This window comes from Abramis brama, assembly GCF_963993115.1.
Source record: "Abramis brama genome assembly, chromosome: 19".
Lineage (NCBI taxonomy): Eukaryota > Metazoa > Chordata > Actinopteri > Cypriniformes > Leuciscidae > Abramis > Abramis brama.
In genome coordinates this window covers 5,599,314-5,619,648 of record NC_139981.1, presented here as the reverse complement: position 1 = coordinate 5,619,648, position 20,335 = coordinate 5,599,314, and the positions used below count along the sequence as shown (strand labels likewise).

Sequence of the window (20,335 nt, the reverse complement as noted above, 5' to 3'; positions counted from 1 at the left end):
CTGTATGTTTGTGTTTGCGTGTGAGCTCAAGTGTGCACAGGTATGTGTGTGACATCTAGAGTCTAAAACCATCTCCTGGTTTCCCACGACCCTGCGGTCCGCATAGACGACAAGATGTTAACAGATCATCTCACTGACGAAAGGGGAGGTAGAAAAGATAGATTACAATAGATAGCACGAGCCTAGGAGGATGACAAGGAGGGATGAGTGTGGGGGAGTGGCTGTGACGAAGAACAGAGGGAAAAGGAGTGGAGGGCAAAGATAAAAAACAGCAAAAAGGAAACTAGGGAGTGACTTCCATTTCTAGCATGAATTAATTCGTTGATTAGACTAGACTAGATTTCTGTATGGGGACTGTGTGGCAGTATCATGTTGTTGACAATATACAATACCAGTCAAAGGTTTGGTGTCTTTTTTTATTTATTTTTTATTCATGCTTTTATTCAGCAATTACACAAACGTGGCAGTACATACATTTATGTTACATCTGCAGAAGAATTACATTTCAAATAAATGCTGTTCTTTTGAACTTTCTATTCATCTAATAATCCTAGTAGAAATGTACCACAGTTTACACAAAAAAGAAGCACAATTGTTTTTTTTTAACATTGATAATATAATAATTAATGTTTATTGAGCAGCAAATCAGCATATTAAAATTATTACTGAACACTGATGATGAAGCTTTGCATCACAGGAATAAATTATATTAATATTATTTATTAAACATTTAAAATATTATTCTATTAAACATATTAAAATATAAATATAGTAATATTTCACAATATTACTGTTTTACTCAAATAAATTCAGCCTTGATGAGCATAAGAGACAAAAACATTAACAATCTTACCGACTCCAAACTTTTGAACAGTAGGTTAAAATTAATACACATCCAGAATATTAATTTAATGATTTTAAAGATTTGAACACCTCTAGCATCAGTGGAATATATCAGTGACTATATTGAACAGTTTGATTCATTTGTGGTTCATTCGAATCAGCTCATTCCAGAGCAAATACATAAATGTTAAAAAACAAGTATATATTTATCGCTCAGGCCTGGGAACCACCCTTACAAAGATGTACTGTGGTACAATACTTTTGGAATAATACTCGTGCATATTAATATCTCACTGATTCTTGGGAATTTGGATAAAACATGTCCCACGAAGAAAAGTGCTAATTCTGTTGGAAATTAATAACATTTTCATGAATAAAAAGAATCAAGGTTATAATCAGGGGGTCCTTTGCACATATGTAAGGTTATTTTATAGGTTTATTTTTAATTTGTATTAATTTAATGATTATATGCTGGCCCATTGCCTACAAAATCAGTTGTCCTCGGATAGGAGATAATCATTTCAACTTGATTAAAAAAACAAAACGTAATAATTAAATTGAAAAATATCTTTACCACATGAAAGAGTACATAGTAAATATTGTTCAAACCTCACTGTTTGTAGTTTTTAATACATATTACAATTATTTTGTGGTTGCTCAAAATGTGTCCCACATATTCGTCACCACCGTCAGATATTTATAAAAAGCAATAAAATCAGGCAACTACAAGGTCAACTTAATTCCTGGGGACCCCATTTTCAAACCTTCAACTGTTCTGCATGCTTCAAGATCACTCAAGCTCCTGTAAGTTTGCTAATTTCTCTTAGACTTGTTCATATTTTTGGACACTGCTACTGTCACAACCATAACATGTCAACACCGTCTCTTTTGTATAAAAAAACATTAGATTAGATTATGACATAAATGTATACTTTTTAAGAAGAGGTCTGAAGTAGATAGCAACAGAGGGAAAAAAGATGGCTAATGTGAACAACTCATGCATATCATGTGAAAGAGTATATTTTGTCACCACCGTCATACGTCACCACCATCAGGTTTTCTGTCTGACGGTGGTGACGTACAGTCTGACGGTGGTGACAAAAACCTCCAAATGGTCCTCAACGAAGGCTAGAATATAATTGTTGATCACAATAAATACCAATATGGCCTTTAATGTTTCATTAACCTGTTTTATATTTGTATTTATGTAATTCTCCCTATATTTCTTCCATACAGGCCTACACCGCATGCTACTATTAAGCAATATAGCACGAGTGAGAGTGAGGATGTTCGTGGATATCCATGAACATCCTCACGAACACGAGTTTCTCTAAAACGCCTTGGGAGATTGCTTATGGTAGAGAAATGAACATTAAATTCACGGGAAACAGCTCTGCTGGACATTCCTGCAGTCAGCATGCCAATTGCAGGCTCCCTCAAAACTTGCGACATCTGTTGGAATGTGCTGTGTGATGAAACTGCATTTTAGAATGGCCTTTTATTGTGGCCAGCCTAAGGCACACCTGTGCAATAATAATGCTGTCTAATCAGCATCATGATATGCCACACCTGTGAGGTAGATGGATTATCTCGGCAAAGGAGAAGTGCTCACTAACACAGATTTAGACAGATTTGTGAACAATATTTGAGAGAAATAGGCTTTTTGTGTACATAGAAAAAGTCTGAGATCTTTGAGTTCAGCTCATGAAAAATGGGGGCAAAAACAAAAGTGTTGCGTTTATAATTTTGTTCAGTGTAATTAGACCGGACCTAACTGCGGTATAACCATTGGTAACCTTCCCTCTCTCTCAATTCACTATTATGCCATGTTCATTTGGCTTATGTCATTTGGGATGCACATAGTGCACCTACTACCTACCTATATAGCACATACAATATCCCTTGTAGGCTATGCATCTCCCATGACTAAAGCCAAATGAAAATGGCATGACAACATTTAACCAAATCTAACATTCACTGTAATCCCCCCCCCCCCCCCCCCCCCCCCCCCCCCCCCCCCCCCCTATTTCATAGTCATTACTTTAGGTCAACTTTGACTTTAAGTATTTTAGGAAGTTATTGCTAGGTAGCAGCTATCTGTGGAGGAGAAGAAACAGGGAATATTAAAAGAAGCGGAGAGAGATAATACACAGTGAGGCAGAGTTAAAGCAGAACTCGGCAACTCTAGTAATTTCTTCGCGTGTTTTCTCAAAGAGCTCCCCCTACAGCTGTGGGCCGTATATTTCACAACACAGTCGTAAAAAAAACTCACTTGAGGCACCCTCCTCCCCCTTTCTACCACTGCTCATGTGCATATGTTATTATCGTAGCCGGCCGAGGTGGGTAATACATCATACACAGTATCATATGGCATGTGTTTATGTCGAATTGCTGTAAAGCAGTTCGTGTTTCTCGCTTCTCGTTCTCGCTTCTCACAAGACTTCCAATTTCTATCTTGCCGGGACGGTAGTCCCCAAGTTGCAAGGTTGGTTTTCCGCATGGGAACGCTGGGGGGAGCGGGGAAAGTCACCAATATCACCAGAACAGGTTGTTTAACCATCCAAATTATTTCTAGACAGTTTTATTAAGTTAAAAAAGTTGCCAAGTTCTCCTTTAAAGGCGGAATACCTCAGAACGGAAAGGCAAAGATGGAAGAAGAGGGTGGAGGAAGGGAAGCTAAAAAAATAGCAATGACTTGAATGAAAGGGAAAAGAGAAGTCAGAGAAAGGCTTGGAAACATAGACAAAAAGTATCAAGAGAACGAAAAGAAAAAGGGCTCAGATCACCTAGAAACTCCCCCAAACAGTCCGGTGGATCAGGCCATACACGATCCAGCTCGGAGTAGGCAGGCTAAATGTTTATCACAGTGCTCAGGATTGTTATTTTTTGGACCAAATAGTTAAATAAAGTTGTTAAGCAAGAAGCCATTGACTTGAGTTGTATAAATTTTGGAATTGTATGTTGTAATGAGGCCACTGTCACCACCGTCAGTTCTAAAGTCACCACCGTCAGAGGGAGTTTTATTTGTTTTAAATGAATATGCTTACAATATGTTTCTTCAGTGCTGTTGAGTTATTAAAGTAATGGTATCTTTTAATACAAAAAATATGTTTGTTAAATAAAAAAACATCACTTTTTCTATTTAGGCTTAAAGTAAACGTTGTATGATGTTAGATCTTTTAAAGGAGTACACGTGAAACAGTATAAAACATGAAAAAAAGTGAATATTTAACACTTAACAGCAAATATGTGTACTAAGAATGCCAGATAATGATTTAAAAACTCTAAATACATATTAGACCAAATAAATAAAAAATGATTTGCTTTTTATTGTGTCTGACAGTGTTGACAAAAACAAAGTAATAACTGGAAAAACGCCTATTTTATGAAAAAAATACAAAATGAGGAGGTTGCACCGATATATTGCTGAACAGCCAAGACCTTGGTCAATAATAATATATCTTCAGATTTTGTAATTTTACTAACTTTTTATTTTCAAAATTAAAACCTGTTTTAGCCAAATTCCCAAGAATCAGTGATCTACCATGATACTGAATGATTGCTATTATTATGCACCATGGTATTTACAGCACATGGTACTTCTAAGAATACCATGGAAATACCGTGGTACTGTTTTGTTAGTGTAAGTACATGAGAAATGCTTTTGTGCTTTGTCTCAGTTCCAGATAACAGATTCTAGAGTAACCCTGGCCAGACTTTGACTAATAGGATTATCTTCATATTTTAGTTAAGATTAAGTGGTGAAATAGGCTTTTGAAACAGTATGAGGTGTGAGAATGTGTGCGTGTGTTACTAATGTGTGCTATATTTATTTGGAATCGGACAACACTTCCCTTTGGGAATGTCTTCAAATTTAAAAGTTCATTTTTATTCTTAAGTTATTACACTGATTTATGTAATGTCATCAGACAGGATGGAAGATTTTGGAGTGACACAAACCAACTAACACCACAAAGCATCACAGAATTAATCAAATCCATCGCTAATACTCACTTATGTTTAAGTGCTGTTGATGTCACTTCCTGGGTGATGATGTCATCAAGGAGCTGGCTTTTGTTATTTAAAGGGATATTACAAAAACTACCAGGATGGATAGTGAGGACACAGCAAATTTGATAAATTGACGAAAAACATAATTTGCTCTTAGAGTAAAGCAAAAAAAGAAGAAACACATTAGCAATGTTTCCATCCTGCCTCTTTTTATGCGAAGTTTGGGATAACGCATAAAAAAAACGCTGGATGGAAATGAGATGCACTTAAATTCAAAGAATTTGCATAAAAAACGTATGCACTCAATAAGACGGATACATTTTTTTTCCTGATAAGAAGACACGCACATAATCTAAGTTGGAAACACATTTACTGAATAAATCCCTTGATGCGCAACAAAAAGCTTATGTGACTTTGCCTCAACAGAGGCAAGAGATGTGATTGGATAGCTGGATAATTAGATAAATGGATAATTTCATTGCACAGCATCTCAAATATTGGTTTGATTATTCTGAAATGATCAAAGGTCTGTCATCAGAATGATTTAATATAATGACCTCAGAAGCGTCTCCCAAACATCAGGCATCCGAACGCAAGATAAAATGCCGCAGTTTATTGAGTTTCGTCTGTGCGCTCTGAGACGTAAGTCATTAATGATGTAGGAAAAAGAGCCAGTGTTTCTTCCCCGATTGCAACAACTTCCATTTTTGTTACAGATATTTTGCGCCAATTTCCCAGGAAGTGAAGATTTTGTCTCTTGAACACATGGGATGGAAACGCTGCTTTATTCGCAAATATTTTATGCGATATTCCAGTTTTGTGCATAATTTAAATTTGCAACTTTGGATAAACTTGGATAGTGGTGCAATTATTTCAACTGAACCCCAATGTTCAATTAATTTTAATTTAATTTAATATTGTATTGAATAATATTGTATCCCACTTATATGATAGCAATATGAATCTGTACTCCATAGTAGATATGTCCCAGCTTAGTATGTCTGAGATGCAGATGAATTGCTGGTCTGCTTTGTCATTGGGCGCTTTGGTAAACATTGTAATATATCAATATGTTAACAAACAATCCTCTGTTCCTCAGGTGTGTGTGTGGACGTTCAGGCTGCCAGCAGTGTGTGTACAGGTGCGGCTGTGTGAGCAGCTCTCTGGTCACGGCTGGTTAACTGTGGTGTAGAAGGGGGGCTGATGGGGGGGCCGGCGGCTGCTGGCAGCTAAACGTCCACAATCCACTGCCAATACCGCAATTCTCATGACTCTGTTGCAACTTGAGAGTTTTTATGTAAGATCCACAAGCTGCGGGATTCTGGGTAACGCTGAAATGTTGTAAAATGCAGGATCTGGATGGGTTTGCTCAGTGAATTCTCACTCTGCATTTTAATCAGGTGATATAGCTAAAGAGATCAAAATGAATGTCTGAAAGTATAGTTCTACACTGTAAAAAAAAATCTGTAGAAATTACAGTATTACTGGCAGCTGCTTGCCAGGAATTTACTGTAGATTTAAATTGATGTTATTTACTGGCAACAGTTTGTTCAAAGTTAAATGAACATTAAACATTAACAAGTCTTTATCTTTACAGAATAAAACTAAAATAACAGCCTCATGCAAAGCATTCTGGGAACCAAAATCTGAAGGAAAAAAAACAGAAAAAGGTTGATGAAGATTTCTGGTTCCCAGAATGCTTTGCATTAGATTGTTATTTTATAGTTTTATTCTGTAAAGACAAAGACTTGTTAATGTTTAATGTTCATTTAACTTTGAACAAACTGTTGCCAGTAAATAACATCAATTTAAATCTACAGTAAGTTACTGGCAAGCAGCTGCAAAACTACAGCAATTTTTTTACAGTGTATAGTGCTCTTATAATTAGAAGTGTCTTAAAGGGATATTCACCCAAAAATGAAAATTAGCCCATGATTTACTTACCCTCAAGTCATCCTAGGTGTATATGACTTTCTTCTTTCAGATGAATACAATCGGAGTTATATAAAAAAAATGCCCTGGCTCTTCCAAGCTTTATAGTGGCAGTGAATGGCCGTTTCTGTTTTGAAGTCCATCAAAGTGCATCCATCCATGATAAAAGTGCTCCACACTGCTCTGGGGGGTTAATAAAGGCCTTCTGAAGCGAAGCGATGCGTTTGTGTAAGAAAAATATCCATATTTAAAACTTTATCGCCTAAAATAACTAGCTTCCGGCAGACTGCCTACGCAGGTCGACTCACACCAAAAGAGTACACTTGACGATGTATGACGTAGGATGTAGGAGGAGCATAAGTTTAGACACCTCTTTCAGACCGTTTTAGATTTCTAATTTGTGACTGGTGTTTTGTTTTGCTCTGTCCTCTGCACTTCCGCGGTCGTCATTACGTTGTGCGTCAAAGTAGAGTGTTACTCTTCTGTTGTAAATTGATGCGTACGGGCATCTGTCGGAAGCTAGTTATTTTAGTTGATAAAGTTTTAAATATGGATATTTTTCTTACACGAACGCATCACTTCACTTCAAAAGGCCTTTATTAACCCCCCAGAGCCGTGTGGAGCACTTTTATCATGGATAGATGAACTTTGATGAACTTTCACTGCCATTATAAAGTTTAAAAGAGCCAGGACATTTTTAATATAACTCCGATTGTATTCATCTGAAAGAAGAAATTGATATGTCATATACACCTAGGATTGCTTGAGGCTGAGTAAATCATGGGGTAATTTTCAGTCAAGACAAGTAAAAGACAAGCAAAAGCTTAGAAAAAGCACAAGGGGGTAAAACTGGTGTATTTTATGTTGTAGAATACATTGTGAAAATATCTTGAGCTTGTTTTCACTACAGACCTTATTTCTACCAAAAACCCATTCAAAAACCCATTGACTTCAGGTCGATGGAACCAGAAGTGATAAAATTCAAACTCAAAATTCAAAATATGTAATCACTGCAGCAATCTATTGGACTGCCTAGCAAATACAGGAATCATTTCAATATATTTCTCAAAATAATAGCTAGATTTTTTACCAAATTGTGCAGCTTGATTATATAAGACACATTTTAGGCGGCATTTCCTCTCTTAATAAATTCTCAAAAGGTCAGAAATGTTTGTTATTGAGCGTCTAGATTACACTGGACTTTTTTCTTTCTTTTTTTCTTCTTTTTTTTATTGAAAAAGCAAGAAGAATGCAGTCCCTTGTATGAACAGGTGGGGCGGATATTTTACTGTGTCTGGTCTCAGTGAGGAGCAGAAAGTCACGCAGATCTTCAGCACGACACTCACTCACAAACTCTCAGCATTCTGTGCTCATCTTGTAAACCTGTACACTTTTCTCCTCCTTTCTCTTGTGTGAGGACTGTTTACCTGAATACACACACCTGTTCACAAGGACCTTTTACACCAGAGAATCTGTTGCCCCTGGGCCTGACCATAAACAGCCCAGCATGTGAAGACAAATGCACACACGCACTTACACACTTTCCCTTTCATTATTTGAACAGACAAATGGAAATGAGAAAGAAGGTTTAGTGTGTTAAACTCCCTTGGCTTTTCAACAGCCAACACTGATATCTAAAGCGCAGGTTGGCCGATATACTGTACATGTGCATAATACATAACACAAGCAACTGATATTAGATGGACACAAATTTGCTGAAAAAATAATAAAGCTTATTGTACACCAGATGTACAAAAAAAAAAAAAAAGGTAATTGCCATGAAAATAATGCCATAATCCAATAAAATCCAAAAAATAGGCTTCATTTTCAGGTATGCAAAATATAATTTCTCCTTTTTGTGGTGAATTATGACCTGGACACGTTTCTGACTGGTTGGTGGGTGTCACCCAAACATCCACAGACCACAGTTCCCACACATATCAGACTTTACCTGTGACCATAAACCTAAATCATCTGTTTGATTGGCAGCTGTCATCTTCCTCAGACAGGATAGGGGAGGTTGGATTTTTACGATAGGGCGGCGAAGAATCTCTTCAAGCCGTAACATAGTTTATCTCCTACTCTCCACAATCTTTAAGTGCAGTTGGTGTAAAAACAGTGAAACGTCTGTCAGCTTTACATCTTCCCAATGTTTATTGGGCCACCTATGGTGCCAGTACCCAAAATAGCCACTAGTAAGAGGAGCATAATATGCTAGCAGATCATATATGATCTGATATGCTAGCAGAACCATATATCATCGATATCTCATCAATTTTGTTGATTTGGTGCTCAAGAATCATTTCTTAATATCAGTGTTAAAACAGTTACGCTGCTTAATATTTTTGTGCAAACCATGATTGATTAGGATTCTTTGATGAAGTTTAAAGTACAGAATTTATTTGAAATAGAAATCTTTTGTAGCATTATAAATGTCTTTACTGTCACTTTTAACCAGTTTAATGAATCCTTGATAAATAAGAGTAAAAAAATAAACAATTAATGCTCGCAGAATTATTGTGACAAAAAAACACATAGTTAAATAAATTAGGACCAGAGCGGCAGAGTTACATGAGGTAATTCAGTCACAACAGCTGTTTATGAGGTTTCATAGCTGTTTAATCTGATAACCTGAAGGTAAAATGTTACATGAAAGAAAGCTTTGGTCTCTTTTAATCTTTTTCCCATGGGATTCTATAAAACAACAGCTTAATTTCACTAAAATCCAATGAGGGAAGAAAATTTCTGACAGTTTTGCCATCGAAAGTGAAGTACAATATAAAGGAATAGTCCATTCAAAATGGTAGGTGTAGTTCTATCATGACAACTCTCTGAACATTTTAACATGGTAATGGGTTTAGTCTTGGCGGAATAGATTTGTTACACGGCTGCTGCTGCAGAACAAGTTCAGAGACTTGCTACTGCCAATACATACACAGACCTGCTGCTGTGAGCAAGTAAGACTGCTGCACAAATAGCATGTATGAAATTACCCGTAGCAGATCTATACAGGTGGAGCTGGGGAAGGTGGAGGCTTTCGGAGAAACTCTGAAAGCACGCTGCAAACTGCAGCAAACATTGACCAACTATTTAAATGTTGAGCAGCAAGCTCATTGGCTACAGATGCAACAGGAACCAATCAGCTTGTGCCATGTAGTTAGCAATGTGATTGTCAGCAGGTTGCGTTAAGGACCCATGAGCCTACGCCATCTAGAGTTTCATGACAGAACTTGGAATTTATTCCAAAGTTGCATGCAGTTATTTTGAAGGCCACGGCTCTTTTCGTAACTCTTGGGTCCCTCTTTTCCAGGATGTCCTGGGGAGAAGAAGACAGAATTCCTGACGAGCGTGTTGGACGCGTTGTCCACTGACATGGTTCATGCAGTAACTGACCCGGCCTCTGCCGGCAGGTAAATGAGAAACCATTGACAAATTAAGATGTAATGGGCCAGTTCATAAAATGAACTGACCCTTCCTACTGTGTGGTGTACAAATATTTTCTTAGTTCATTAGGTGACTGACTGGAATAATTCCCAGCTAACAGGGAAGTTTCTCAGAATGTTCTGGCAAGGTTCTTTCAAAGTTATGAACAAATGCTCTTCCAGTTACATTAATAGAATGTTCGTTACATTAATGGAATGTTCGGTCAAAGTTATCTGGTCTTTTATAATTTTCTCAAAACATTAACATAAAAAAATTATTTATCCATAATTATAAATATAATTTTCGCCGAAAGTATTTTTTAAACATTCAACATTAACGTTCCCATAATGTGTGCAAAATGATAAAATGGAATGTTCCCTTAACGTTCGCATAACCAAGAAAAACTTTTTAAAAACATTTTAAAAATTGACGTTTTGAACATTCTTAGAACATTTAGAAATAATGTTTACCTAATGGGAACATTAGCAAAATACTGTTAGAACATATTTTTGTTAGCTGGGTTGAGTACTTAGAGTAAATAGAGTACTTCACTATGGATAGATATTTTAATAAACTGCCAGTTTGATAGTGTTTGATACATGTTTGATGCACTTTCACAGACATTTAACCAGAAAACTATGAGCATGTAAACATGTTCTGTGTTTGCTTACATTTTTTTGATTTTTTTTCTTCATTCAGAATGTTGGAGCCAGACCCCAGTCATACTCTGGAAGAGCGAGTTGTTCACTGGTATTTCAGTCAGCTTGATAAGAATTCCAGCGGTGATATTGGAAAGAAAGAAATCAAACCATTCAAGCGTTTGCTGCGTAAGAAATCCAAACCCAAGAAGTGTGTGAAGAAGTTTGTGGAGTACTGCGACGTCAGCAACGATAAGGCCCTGTCTCTACAGGAACTGATGGGCTGTCTGGGTGTCACTAAGGAAGAGGGTGAGTCTCACTGTTTCCTCATGGATGACCCAGATGTACGGGCATCTCGAGTTTGCACTGCATCAGAGAACGCTGTGAATACTTTGATTTCAAATGGTTTGCACAAAAGTTGAATGCACTTTTGAATGCAATTTAAATGCTCCATACACTACTGTTTAAAAGTCTGAGTTAAGTTTAAAGGTTTTGCAAGTCTTTTATGCAAGTCTTTTGCTCACCATCGCATTTTGGAAGAAGGATGGATAATGTATTGACTCATTATTTAAATTTTGACAAAAAAAAAGTTACATAGTGTACCTTTAATCCTGTGATGCAAAGCTGAATTTTCATCATATTTTTTTTCAGTCTTCAGTGTCACATGATCCTACAGAAATCATTCTAATATGCTGATTTACTGCTAATAAACCATTTCTTATTATTATCAATGTTGAAATCAGGTGCTTTATATTTTTGTGGAGTTGAAATATAAATATTTTGTAACATTATGAATGTCTTTACTGTAACTTTTGATCAATTTAAAGCATCTCTACTGAATAAAAAGTATTAATATCTTTAAATATATATATATATATATATATATATATATATATATATATATATATATATATATATATATATATATATATATATATATTCCAGTTATTGTATTATTGTTCCAGTAAATGTACCTTTCCCTGTCTATTGACCAATACTGTTTTTGAGAGTTGACTCCAGTTGCAGAACATTCAGAATTTGTGCAAGATCCAATTTATAAAATAAAAAAAAGAAGTATTTTTCCCTCATAATTAGGAGTTTATTTCTCATAATTCTGACAGAATTCAGAATTATTTCTATTAGTATGCCATTTTTTCAGAGTTAGAACCTGTTTAGTGAATTCACAGAATAAACTCTAGTGCGCAAGCGTTCTAACTGTTTTCTGATTGGAGAGACTGACAGTGCGCTCTTTGAATTGTAAGAGATTGTTTGAAGACTGTGTGGTCGTTTTAATTGACAATGAGTGTTTGCGTTTGTTTAATAACTTTCTCAGAAACAACCCGTATTGCTGTCATGTAATGGGGAACAGGCTTGTAAAATGTTCTCATTGCTTTTTCCTCAGGGGCAAAAACAGGTGAAGGCACAACATCTAGTAAACTGGTGAGTTAATGTAGGTGGCTGTTAACATTCACAACATGCATTCCAATGTTCTCTCCCACCCTTTTTTTTTTTTTTTTTACCAAGCAGTAGATTAAAACCAATTACCAAAATACAAATGGGAAATTGCATTTATAAATGATGACAACAGCAAGCCATTGCTTTAAAATGGCATTTTCCTCATTCTCTGACTTTAATTTTCACATTTGCCTATATTTGCAGAACCTGTCAAAGAAACAAGGCTAAAGTGGCCGCCGCAACTGTTCCCGCTCCCGGCCCAAAACGACGACGGAAACCATAGTCTTTGCACTTTGTACTTTAAAACAATGTAAATTCACTTTGTAGAAAAAAAATAAGGTATTTAAACAGACTGCTGAATATGTGAATGATTTAGTTAGCATTTTTATGTCCTTACAAAAACAACAAAAAAGAATAATAATAATTTAACACATACAATGTATGTGTCCTTTGTGAATCTAAAATGAGTATACTTTTCTAAGTTGTACAAGTATTACATGTTGCATTTGTCAAGGCCATCTTTTTTTGTTATGTATTTTCTTTGTCTTTTCTTTGACTAATTTCTGGATTTTTTGTAATGCATCTAAACAGATTTTTTTTTTTTAGAAGTTTTAACTTTTTTTTTTTTTTTTTTTTTTTACCAAATCCCAACTACTGCCTGCAGATCATAGTCCTGCACCACACATGGAATGGGAGACAGATAATTTTGTTGAAAGTGCTTCATGATGATTAGAAATAAAGAAGTCTTTTATAATATTTTGTATTCTTGTTAATGTAAGAGTGTGTAAGTGTACATTTCTCCACAATAATTAAATCCACATGCATGAGCTGTGAAAAAAAACAACACTTTCATTCTAAGTTGATATCTTAAATGACATCCGACAACTAAATTGAGATGCACATGTAAATGCACCATTATTCTGCTTTTTCCAACATTGTCTTGAACTAGAACTCCATATTTCCATCAGTGACCTCAAACTGACCTCATTCCCTTTCCTCCGGGTGTAATTTATGATAAGCAGATCTGGTGCTGGATCTGTGAGATTAGAAGGCGCTCTCTCTGGTTTTAACACTGCGGGGGACATAAAGAAGGGGATCAGTTATTGACACTTCAAAGATGCCAAATTCAGGATTTTAAAAAGCCCTACTACCCCAATCCTCCATCATATAAGTGCTTCCCACTGCTGCAAAAGAGATGGTGTAAGAGACTGAACATAAAGACATTAATATACATAATAACACAAACAATTAAATAAATTGATTGATTAATTCATCCATTTTATATGGTAGTTGGGAAAAAAAAAACATAGGGAAATTTTAATAAATAAATAAATGTCTTATGCACTGTAAGCTGAATCCACAATCGCTTCTCAAGAAATTCCTATATTGCATATTGCTCTAAAGCAATGATCAGCATGAAGTATGTCAAGTATGACAATACTCCAACACTAACTGTACATGGTGTATTTTTTGCCTATCTGCTCTCGTGTTTTATTTCAGCAGTAGTAAGATCTGAGCCTTCTATCTATCTATCTATCTATCTATCTATCTATCTATCTATCTATCTATCTATCTATCTATCTATCTATCTATCTATCTATCTATCTATCTATCTATCTATCTATCTATCTATCTATCTATCTATCTATCAGGGGTGTAACAATATATCATGTCACAATATATCGCAATAAAAAAATGCAACAAAATGTATCGTGGATAATTCACCCAAAATAAAAATGACTGTGTGTGAAAAAAATGTTAGTGTCAGTACTACATTAAACTGCTATATATAATGTTGAATATGATTTATAATATTGTTTTTTTTATTCGCTTTGGTACTATTTTCACAAGTAAGGTGTACATTTTCAAAACTCTTAGTACAAAAATCCAAACTGATCACACTTGTAACACAGCTAGTCATTCTTTCAAAACCTGATCTCATGCTTTCATTACAGTTATACACTTTTCAGTCCACATAATCATTGTTTCAAACACAAGATTATTGTAATATGTAATGAGAACATTTGGTTTAATCACAGAAACACAACAGTATGACCTTCTTTCAGTTTAGTACTTTTAACAATCAGCTTATTCAACAGCAAACAATGCAAGATACATGTTTCAAATCACTGTTGTTGCTGAAATAATTACAGTAATACAGGCTACAGTTGCCACATTAGAAGTAATTGAATCCATGATGTTTGTAATAGTATCTATCCAGTGTGTTATCAAAAGGTGTGATGAAGTACAGCCATGAGGTTCTGTGCTAACAGAGTTTGCTGGCAATACAGTAGATGATTTCACTCTATATCATTTGACTGAATCTATACTGTAGTGGACCTTTACAGATGAAGGTTGAGTTACAGTAATTCGGCAGTCTCTACCATGGTAATCTGTTTAGAACTGATAAGAATGTAAATGTGTACCTTGAAATGCAATGTAAGTCGCTTTGGATAAAAGCGTCTGCCAAATGCATAAATGTAATGTAAATGTTTACAGTATTGCATACATACTGTAATGTAAAATGCTGTATTTGATGCCATCTGTCTCCCTTCTACTGATGCATCTCTGATCAGTCTGATGTTTTACAGTCATTGACTTCCTCCCTTATACTCTATTCTGCTTTACAGTATTTGCACAAATGGCAAATTTCTCTCTCTCTCTCTCTCTCTCTCTCTCTCTCTCTCTCTCTCTCTCTCTCTCTCTCTCTCTCTCTCTCTCTCTCTCTCTCTCTCTCTCTCTCACACACACACACACACACACACACACACACATGCATGTGCACACACTTTGAACATCGTGGTGGTTATTATCTATAAATCGCTTATGTAAAAATAATTCATTACATTTGGTTTTCCATATCAGAAATTGCAAACAAGTTCCATAGAAACTGTGTATAGAATCAATATCTATAGAAATCTATAGGTGCACCAAATGATAAATTGATTAACCATTAAGATCAGTTGGATTAAATAATAGACACATGTATTAAACTGAACAAGAAGAGATGCAAATCAAATGTTTGATAGTAAGAGCTTTATGAAAGGCAGTTACTGTGAATGAAACATTTATGTAGATGAAACACTTATTTTGTGTTGTGAAAAGGATACTTTGTGATTTTGTGTATTGTACTTACACAATTGAAAACATGATGAAATGTTTGAAAAAAGTGCACTTTTGATGATCTGTTGTGATATAAGCACTAAGAGTTTTGAAAATGTACACCTAACTTGTGAAAATAGTACCAAAGCGAAAAAAAAAAACTGTAATGCAATGGGGGAATATTTGTGGGTCCTGATAATGCCAAATGGAGTTTCGCAATAATATTGTTTCGTGAGTTCAGTATCATGATAAGTATCGAATCGTGACATGTGGGTATCGTTACACCCCTACTATCTATCCATCTATCATCCATCCATCCATCCATCCAGTTTCTGTCTGATGCAGCAGTTCAGTGTGTTAGTATCTGAGATGAAGGTAGTCTCTCTCTCTCCCTGTGTGTGTGTGTGTGTGTGTGTGTGTTATCAGGTTTGAGGTCAGGTGACCCCTCCAAGCACACCTGTGGCTGTTTTTAAGGCCGGCCTTTTGTTGTGACATACCGGACAAATGCTGTAGCGTCTCATTCAACATAACCAGCATCCCTCAGAGGCATTGGCATGACTCTCTCCAACACAGATCAGTCCTACGATAGCTTTGCGTGAGGAACAGGCCAATATTTAAGTCATTATTCACTGATAATGTTTCCCTGGCTCTCAATAATCATTTGTGTTCATTTCAATTTGCCACTGTAATTGGTCATTGGATCACTCAATGTCATGTGTCTAAAAAGGCATTTCTATCAAAGAATACTGAAGAAAATGTATCACAATTTCTACAAAAATATTAAGCAGAAACTGTTTTCAACATTGACATTGAAAAATGATAATAATTATAAATGTTTCTTGAATCTCAAATCAAAATGATTTCTGAAGGATCATGTGACACTGAAGACTGGAGTAATAATGCTGAAAATTCAAAAAGTATTATGCAATAATTTAAGACATTTCTCCTTATAGAAACTCATACAGTCGAGACAAAATTGAGTCAAGAACTCTGGGTTCTATGTAGAGCCCTGCTGAACCTTTTCTAGAGTTTAGCCTCACCCATCTTTTTCTCCCACCCCTCTCTCCCTCCCTCTCTCTCTCCCTCTCTCTCTCTGGTTGTGTGTCAGTGGCTCAGGACTGATGCCCAGCTCTTGTCCAGCTCTCTCTGCAGTGGTTCTTTTGTGTGTCTTGCATCGGGTCAGTTCTCCCGACACACGGCGGGCCTTTGTGTCTGCCCTGCTATTCCTCATTCCCACACTTTCCACATTCTTCTTTTTCATTTAACTCTTTTTTTCCACTCTCACAAACTTCAAGCCACGCTAAGACTTTGATAGGAGTGGCTGATGTGGAGATGAAGGATGAGTGTTTTGTTGTGTGAGCGCATGGCCGCTTTCAAAGGTTGTCACAGAATCTGCTGCATTACACATTTTTCTGAATGAGATCTTTGTGATTTAGTCTTTAGCCTTAGTCTTTTATGAAATTAATTATAATAGTTTAAAACATAACATAACATAGTCATATACATAAGTCCAAAAGTCTCACAGCATCATACTCACGCAGAGGTTTTTGAGGACGGGGCCCACAGTACCTCTTTGAGAGAGAAAAGGGGCAGATTACTGGGGCAGCTGCTGTCTGTTCTCACGCTAATGCCATATGATTTGTGGCTTTGCTGCATTTTGCAGATCTAATAATTCTTCAGCTCACCTTATTTAACTCCAGAAGGAGAGCAAGATCAGAGGAGCATGAGAATGAAGGAATGGAAGAGAAAGAGGGGGGGGGGGGGGGGGTTTACTCAAAGGCAAGGGCATTGTGAATCAGAGAGAATAGGGCATAGAAAATGCTCAAATCAAAAGAGACCATGTCCAAATCTATGAAATCTATGATATTGTGGTCCCCTGGCCTTTCGTATTACTTGAACGCATACCTCGGGTTTTTAGTGACCCGGGACGTCATTCACTACCCTCCTCCTCATTCATTTCTTAAAGCTAGACATCAACCTTCTTAGTATTCCTCAATAAATTCATTATAAACAATATTTCGAGACATTTTTTTTTTTTTATAAAAGAATGTCTGGTTTCCCATTCATTTTTTGTAAAATTTGTGTAGGGTCACCAAGACCTGAGGTGTGTAACAGTGTATCTACATTTTTTTTCTGCACAACAGTGATTACATTTTTGATGACTGAATAAGTGCAATTCACCTTTATGTCTGATACACAATAATGAAGTGACGTTTCACTCATAGTTACTGCAGGTAGAAAACAAAAGAATAGGAAGTATCATCAGCAAAACTTGAAATTGCTCATTGATTTACTGCAGAGCAAGTACTGAAGGCAATCAAATATTAGTGTCACTGTCATTTGATGGTGGATCTGGTGAAGAAGATGTTAGCAATATAAATATTGATTGTAAAAATGTTGAAAATGATAGTTTTGAGAATATGTTTAAGATCGTGAATGTGAGCCAGATGTTGAATGTACTGGGAAATGAGCTCTGATGAGGACAGTGATGATGATATTAAACATCTGCTCAAACTGAACCCTTCCAAACTCCAAAAGGGAACAAAATATGCTTTATTTTATTCTTCTGTAATTGTTACTCTAATATCAGGAAAGTTTTATATTATCACGACAGGTAGAGATCCATCCGTGCAACGTGTTAGATATATCCGCGGTGCTACAGACCCGAAAATGTAATAATAATTGGCGAAATATTTATGCATTTAAGGGATAATGTAGATCTTAAGATGGATGATGTAGAAAAAGAAATAGCACTCCTCTTATAGCATGATTTGAAGTGGTACACACACTCTTAAAAATAAAGGTTCTTTACAGGCATCTATAATTCCATGAAGAACCTTTAGCATCCATGGAATCTTTCCATTGCACAAAGGGTTCTTTATAGTGGAAAAAGGTTCTTTGAATTTTTTTAATGCTCTTCACACTAAGAAAAAAATGGTTATTTTAAGAACTGTTCACTAAAGGGTTCTTTGGGAAACCAAAAATGGTTCTTCTATGGCATCTTGGAACCTTAATTTTTAAGAGTGAAATAATTAAATAACTCTAAACATGAACAATATTGATGTCTTATCTTGGCAACAAAAGGATTTATCTGTGGCCTGTTGCATGAAGCTGGTTTCAGTTGCTATCCAGGTGAGTTTGGGATTAGTTTGGGCAAACTCTGTTTTTTCTGGCTCAAGAAGGTTGATTGTTTTTTAGCGGTGTGTCTCTATGGTCTCTATCTCTATGGGAACTTATGCTACACACATAAAAATAAAAAAATAAAAAAACATTCTGGGTTACAGATCGCAAACCAAAACTGGACCAATCAGTTGCGAGCAAAATGATTTTGAGCTACAGGAATGCTGGTTAGTTGTTTGCTGGCTCAAGTCATAATATTCCACTGTCTCGATGATATTCTGCTCTCTAGATATAGATTAGGACTCACTCTATTAATATGAAAAATAATATAATATGAAAACTGAAACAAAAATGGGATTGTTCTGATAATGAAACGCCTCTTACCAAACCAAGATTTTTGAAAGATGAATCCTGAAGACTCTGATGACTCATTTATTCACAATGACTGAAGGAGCAGTGTTTATAGACAACAGTAACTCTAGTAGCAGCATCTCTGTTGATGCTCTAATTAAAAGAGGGAGAGTTTGTGTCTGTTGTGTTCCCAGACGAAGAACAAAGTCTTTCTTGGTGGTCCTGAGGCACATTGACTGATCCAAAGCGCATGGCGGTAAAACACTCCTACCTGTAGTTTACTGCAGCTGTGTGAAGAGGTGTGTGGGAAGAGATTCGGGAGTTCTTCACGCTAAGAGCCATTCCCTTTCTGTATCACCCAGCAGAGCTTCTTGAAACATCACCTTTTAAAAAACGTAGGAGGTCTTCTTCAAATAAAACTGTGATGCTTTTAAAGAACTGTATAACTGATTTAAATAAAAACAAGGGAGTGTGTAAGGGGGGTACAGTTTTCAGACCCAGGACCAGATATGATGAAAGAAGACCAGGAGTCGTGAAGTTCAATCAAATAAGTAAAAATTTACTGAAGAATAGTTTGCAGTTAAATTGGTAGAGCCAGCGTCAAAGTCTCACGAGGAGGTCGCAAGCTAACTCTACCTTACACAAAATCTTACACCAATTATACCATTTCCAAGGGCATTCATTACATATTTGCTACTTCTGATTGGCTAACATAAAGTCTAAACAATTCTACACTTATAGATAGACAGTAGGGTACATTGACATTAATCAAGATAATTGTCGTCCGAGTCCCTGAAGGTTCGATGTTGACCTCGGAGGTCGTCGAGAAGGGTCCCGAGATCTGCTGCTACATATCACGAGACCTGCACAGAATATGCAACGCATACACAAAAGCACAAGAGAATAACAGTTCTACTAAGGTTGTAGAGAGCCTGAGCTCATTGTTATCAAGACAGACTACCCAAAACATACTGATAACACCTTCCCTCCTCAGAAAGAAGTACAGATACTGTCCACCTTATTCTCTAGAGAAATACAATTATACAATTCGGTGAACTAACTGTGAACTAGATCATGTAAGTCACGTAGAAGTTGACCCCTGTAACCTCAACTTGGTCAGCAGAAAACAGACACAGAGCCATCTGATGTGCCTTCAGGCTTGCCCTCTTCTATTAGTTATTAGCTGTTTTCCCAATACAACGGGCCTGTTCTCAAGGTCCTCGTCCAGGGCAATAAAGATTAGTCACAGACACCATAATACACTTAAAAATATATGAGCAGAAATGCTGACAACAAAATAGGATTAAAACCATATATGAATCACTCGTGAATATAGTTAATGATTATAAACGTGATTAGTACATGTTATAGGAATAATGTAAAAACTCAAAAGGATATATATTGATATAGTGAAGAGGCAAGTGATTCTGACCCCAACCCTTCAAGAGTCAACCAAGATA

The 20,335-nt window shown here is 36.2% G+C and overlaps 1 protein-coding gene across 4 annotated transcripts in view; it reads left to right on the top strand.

The window, feature by feature from the left end:
• Positions 1-12,941, top strand: part of smoc2 (SPARC related modular calcium binding 2) — a 36,964-nt gene extending 24,023 nt beyond the window's left edge. For all 4 annotated transcript variants that reach the window (XM_084092390.1, XM_084092389.1, XM_084092388.1 and 1 more), the window contains exons 10-13: positions 10,097-10,196; positions 10,909-11,156; positions 12,250-12,287; positions 12,507-12,941. In XM_084092390.1, coding sequence (XP_083948516.1) covers positions 10,097-10,196; positions 10,909-11,156; positions 12,250-12,287; positions 12,507-12,530 — 410 coding nt within the window. In that variant the 3' untranslated portion in view covers positions 12,531-12,941. The remainder of the gene's footprint in view (positions 1-10,096; positions 10,197-10,908; positions 11,157-12,249; positions 12,288-12,506) is intronic.
• Positions 12,942-20,335: the final 7,394 nt, after the last annotated feature.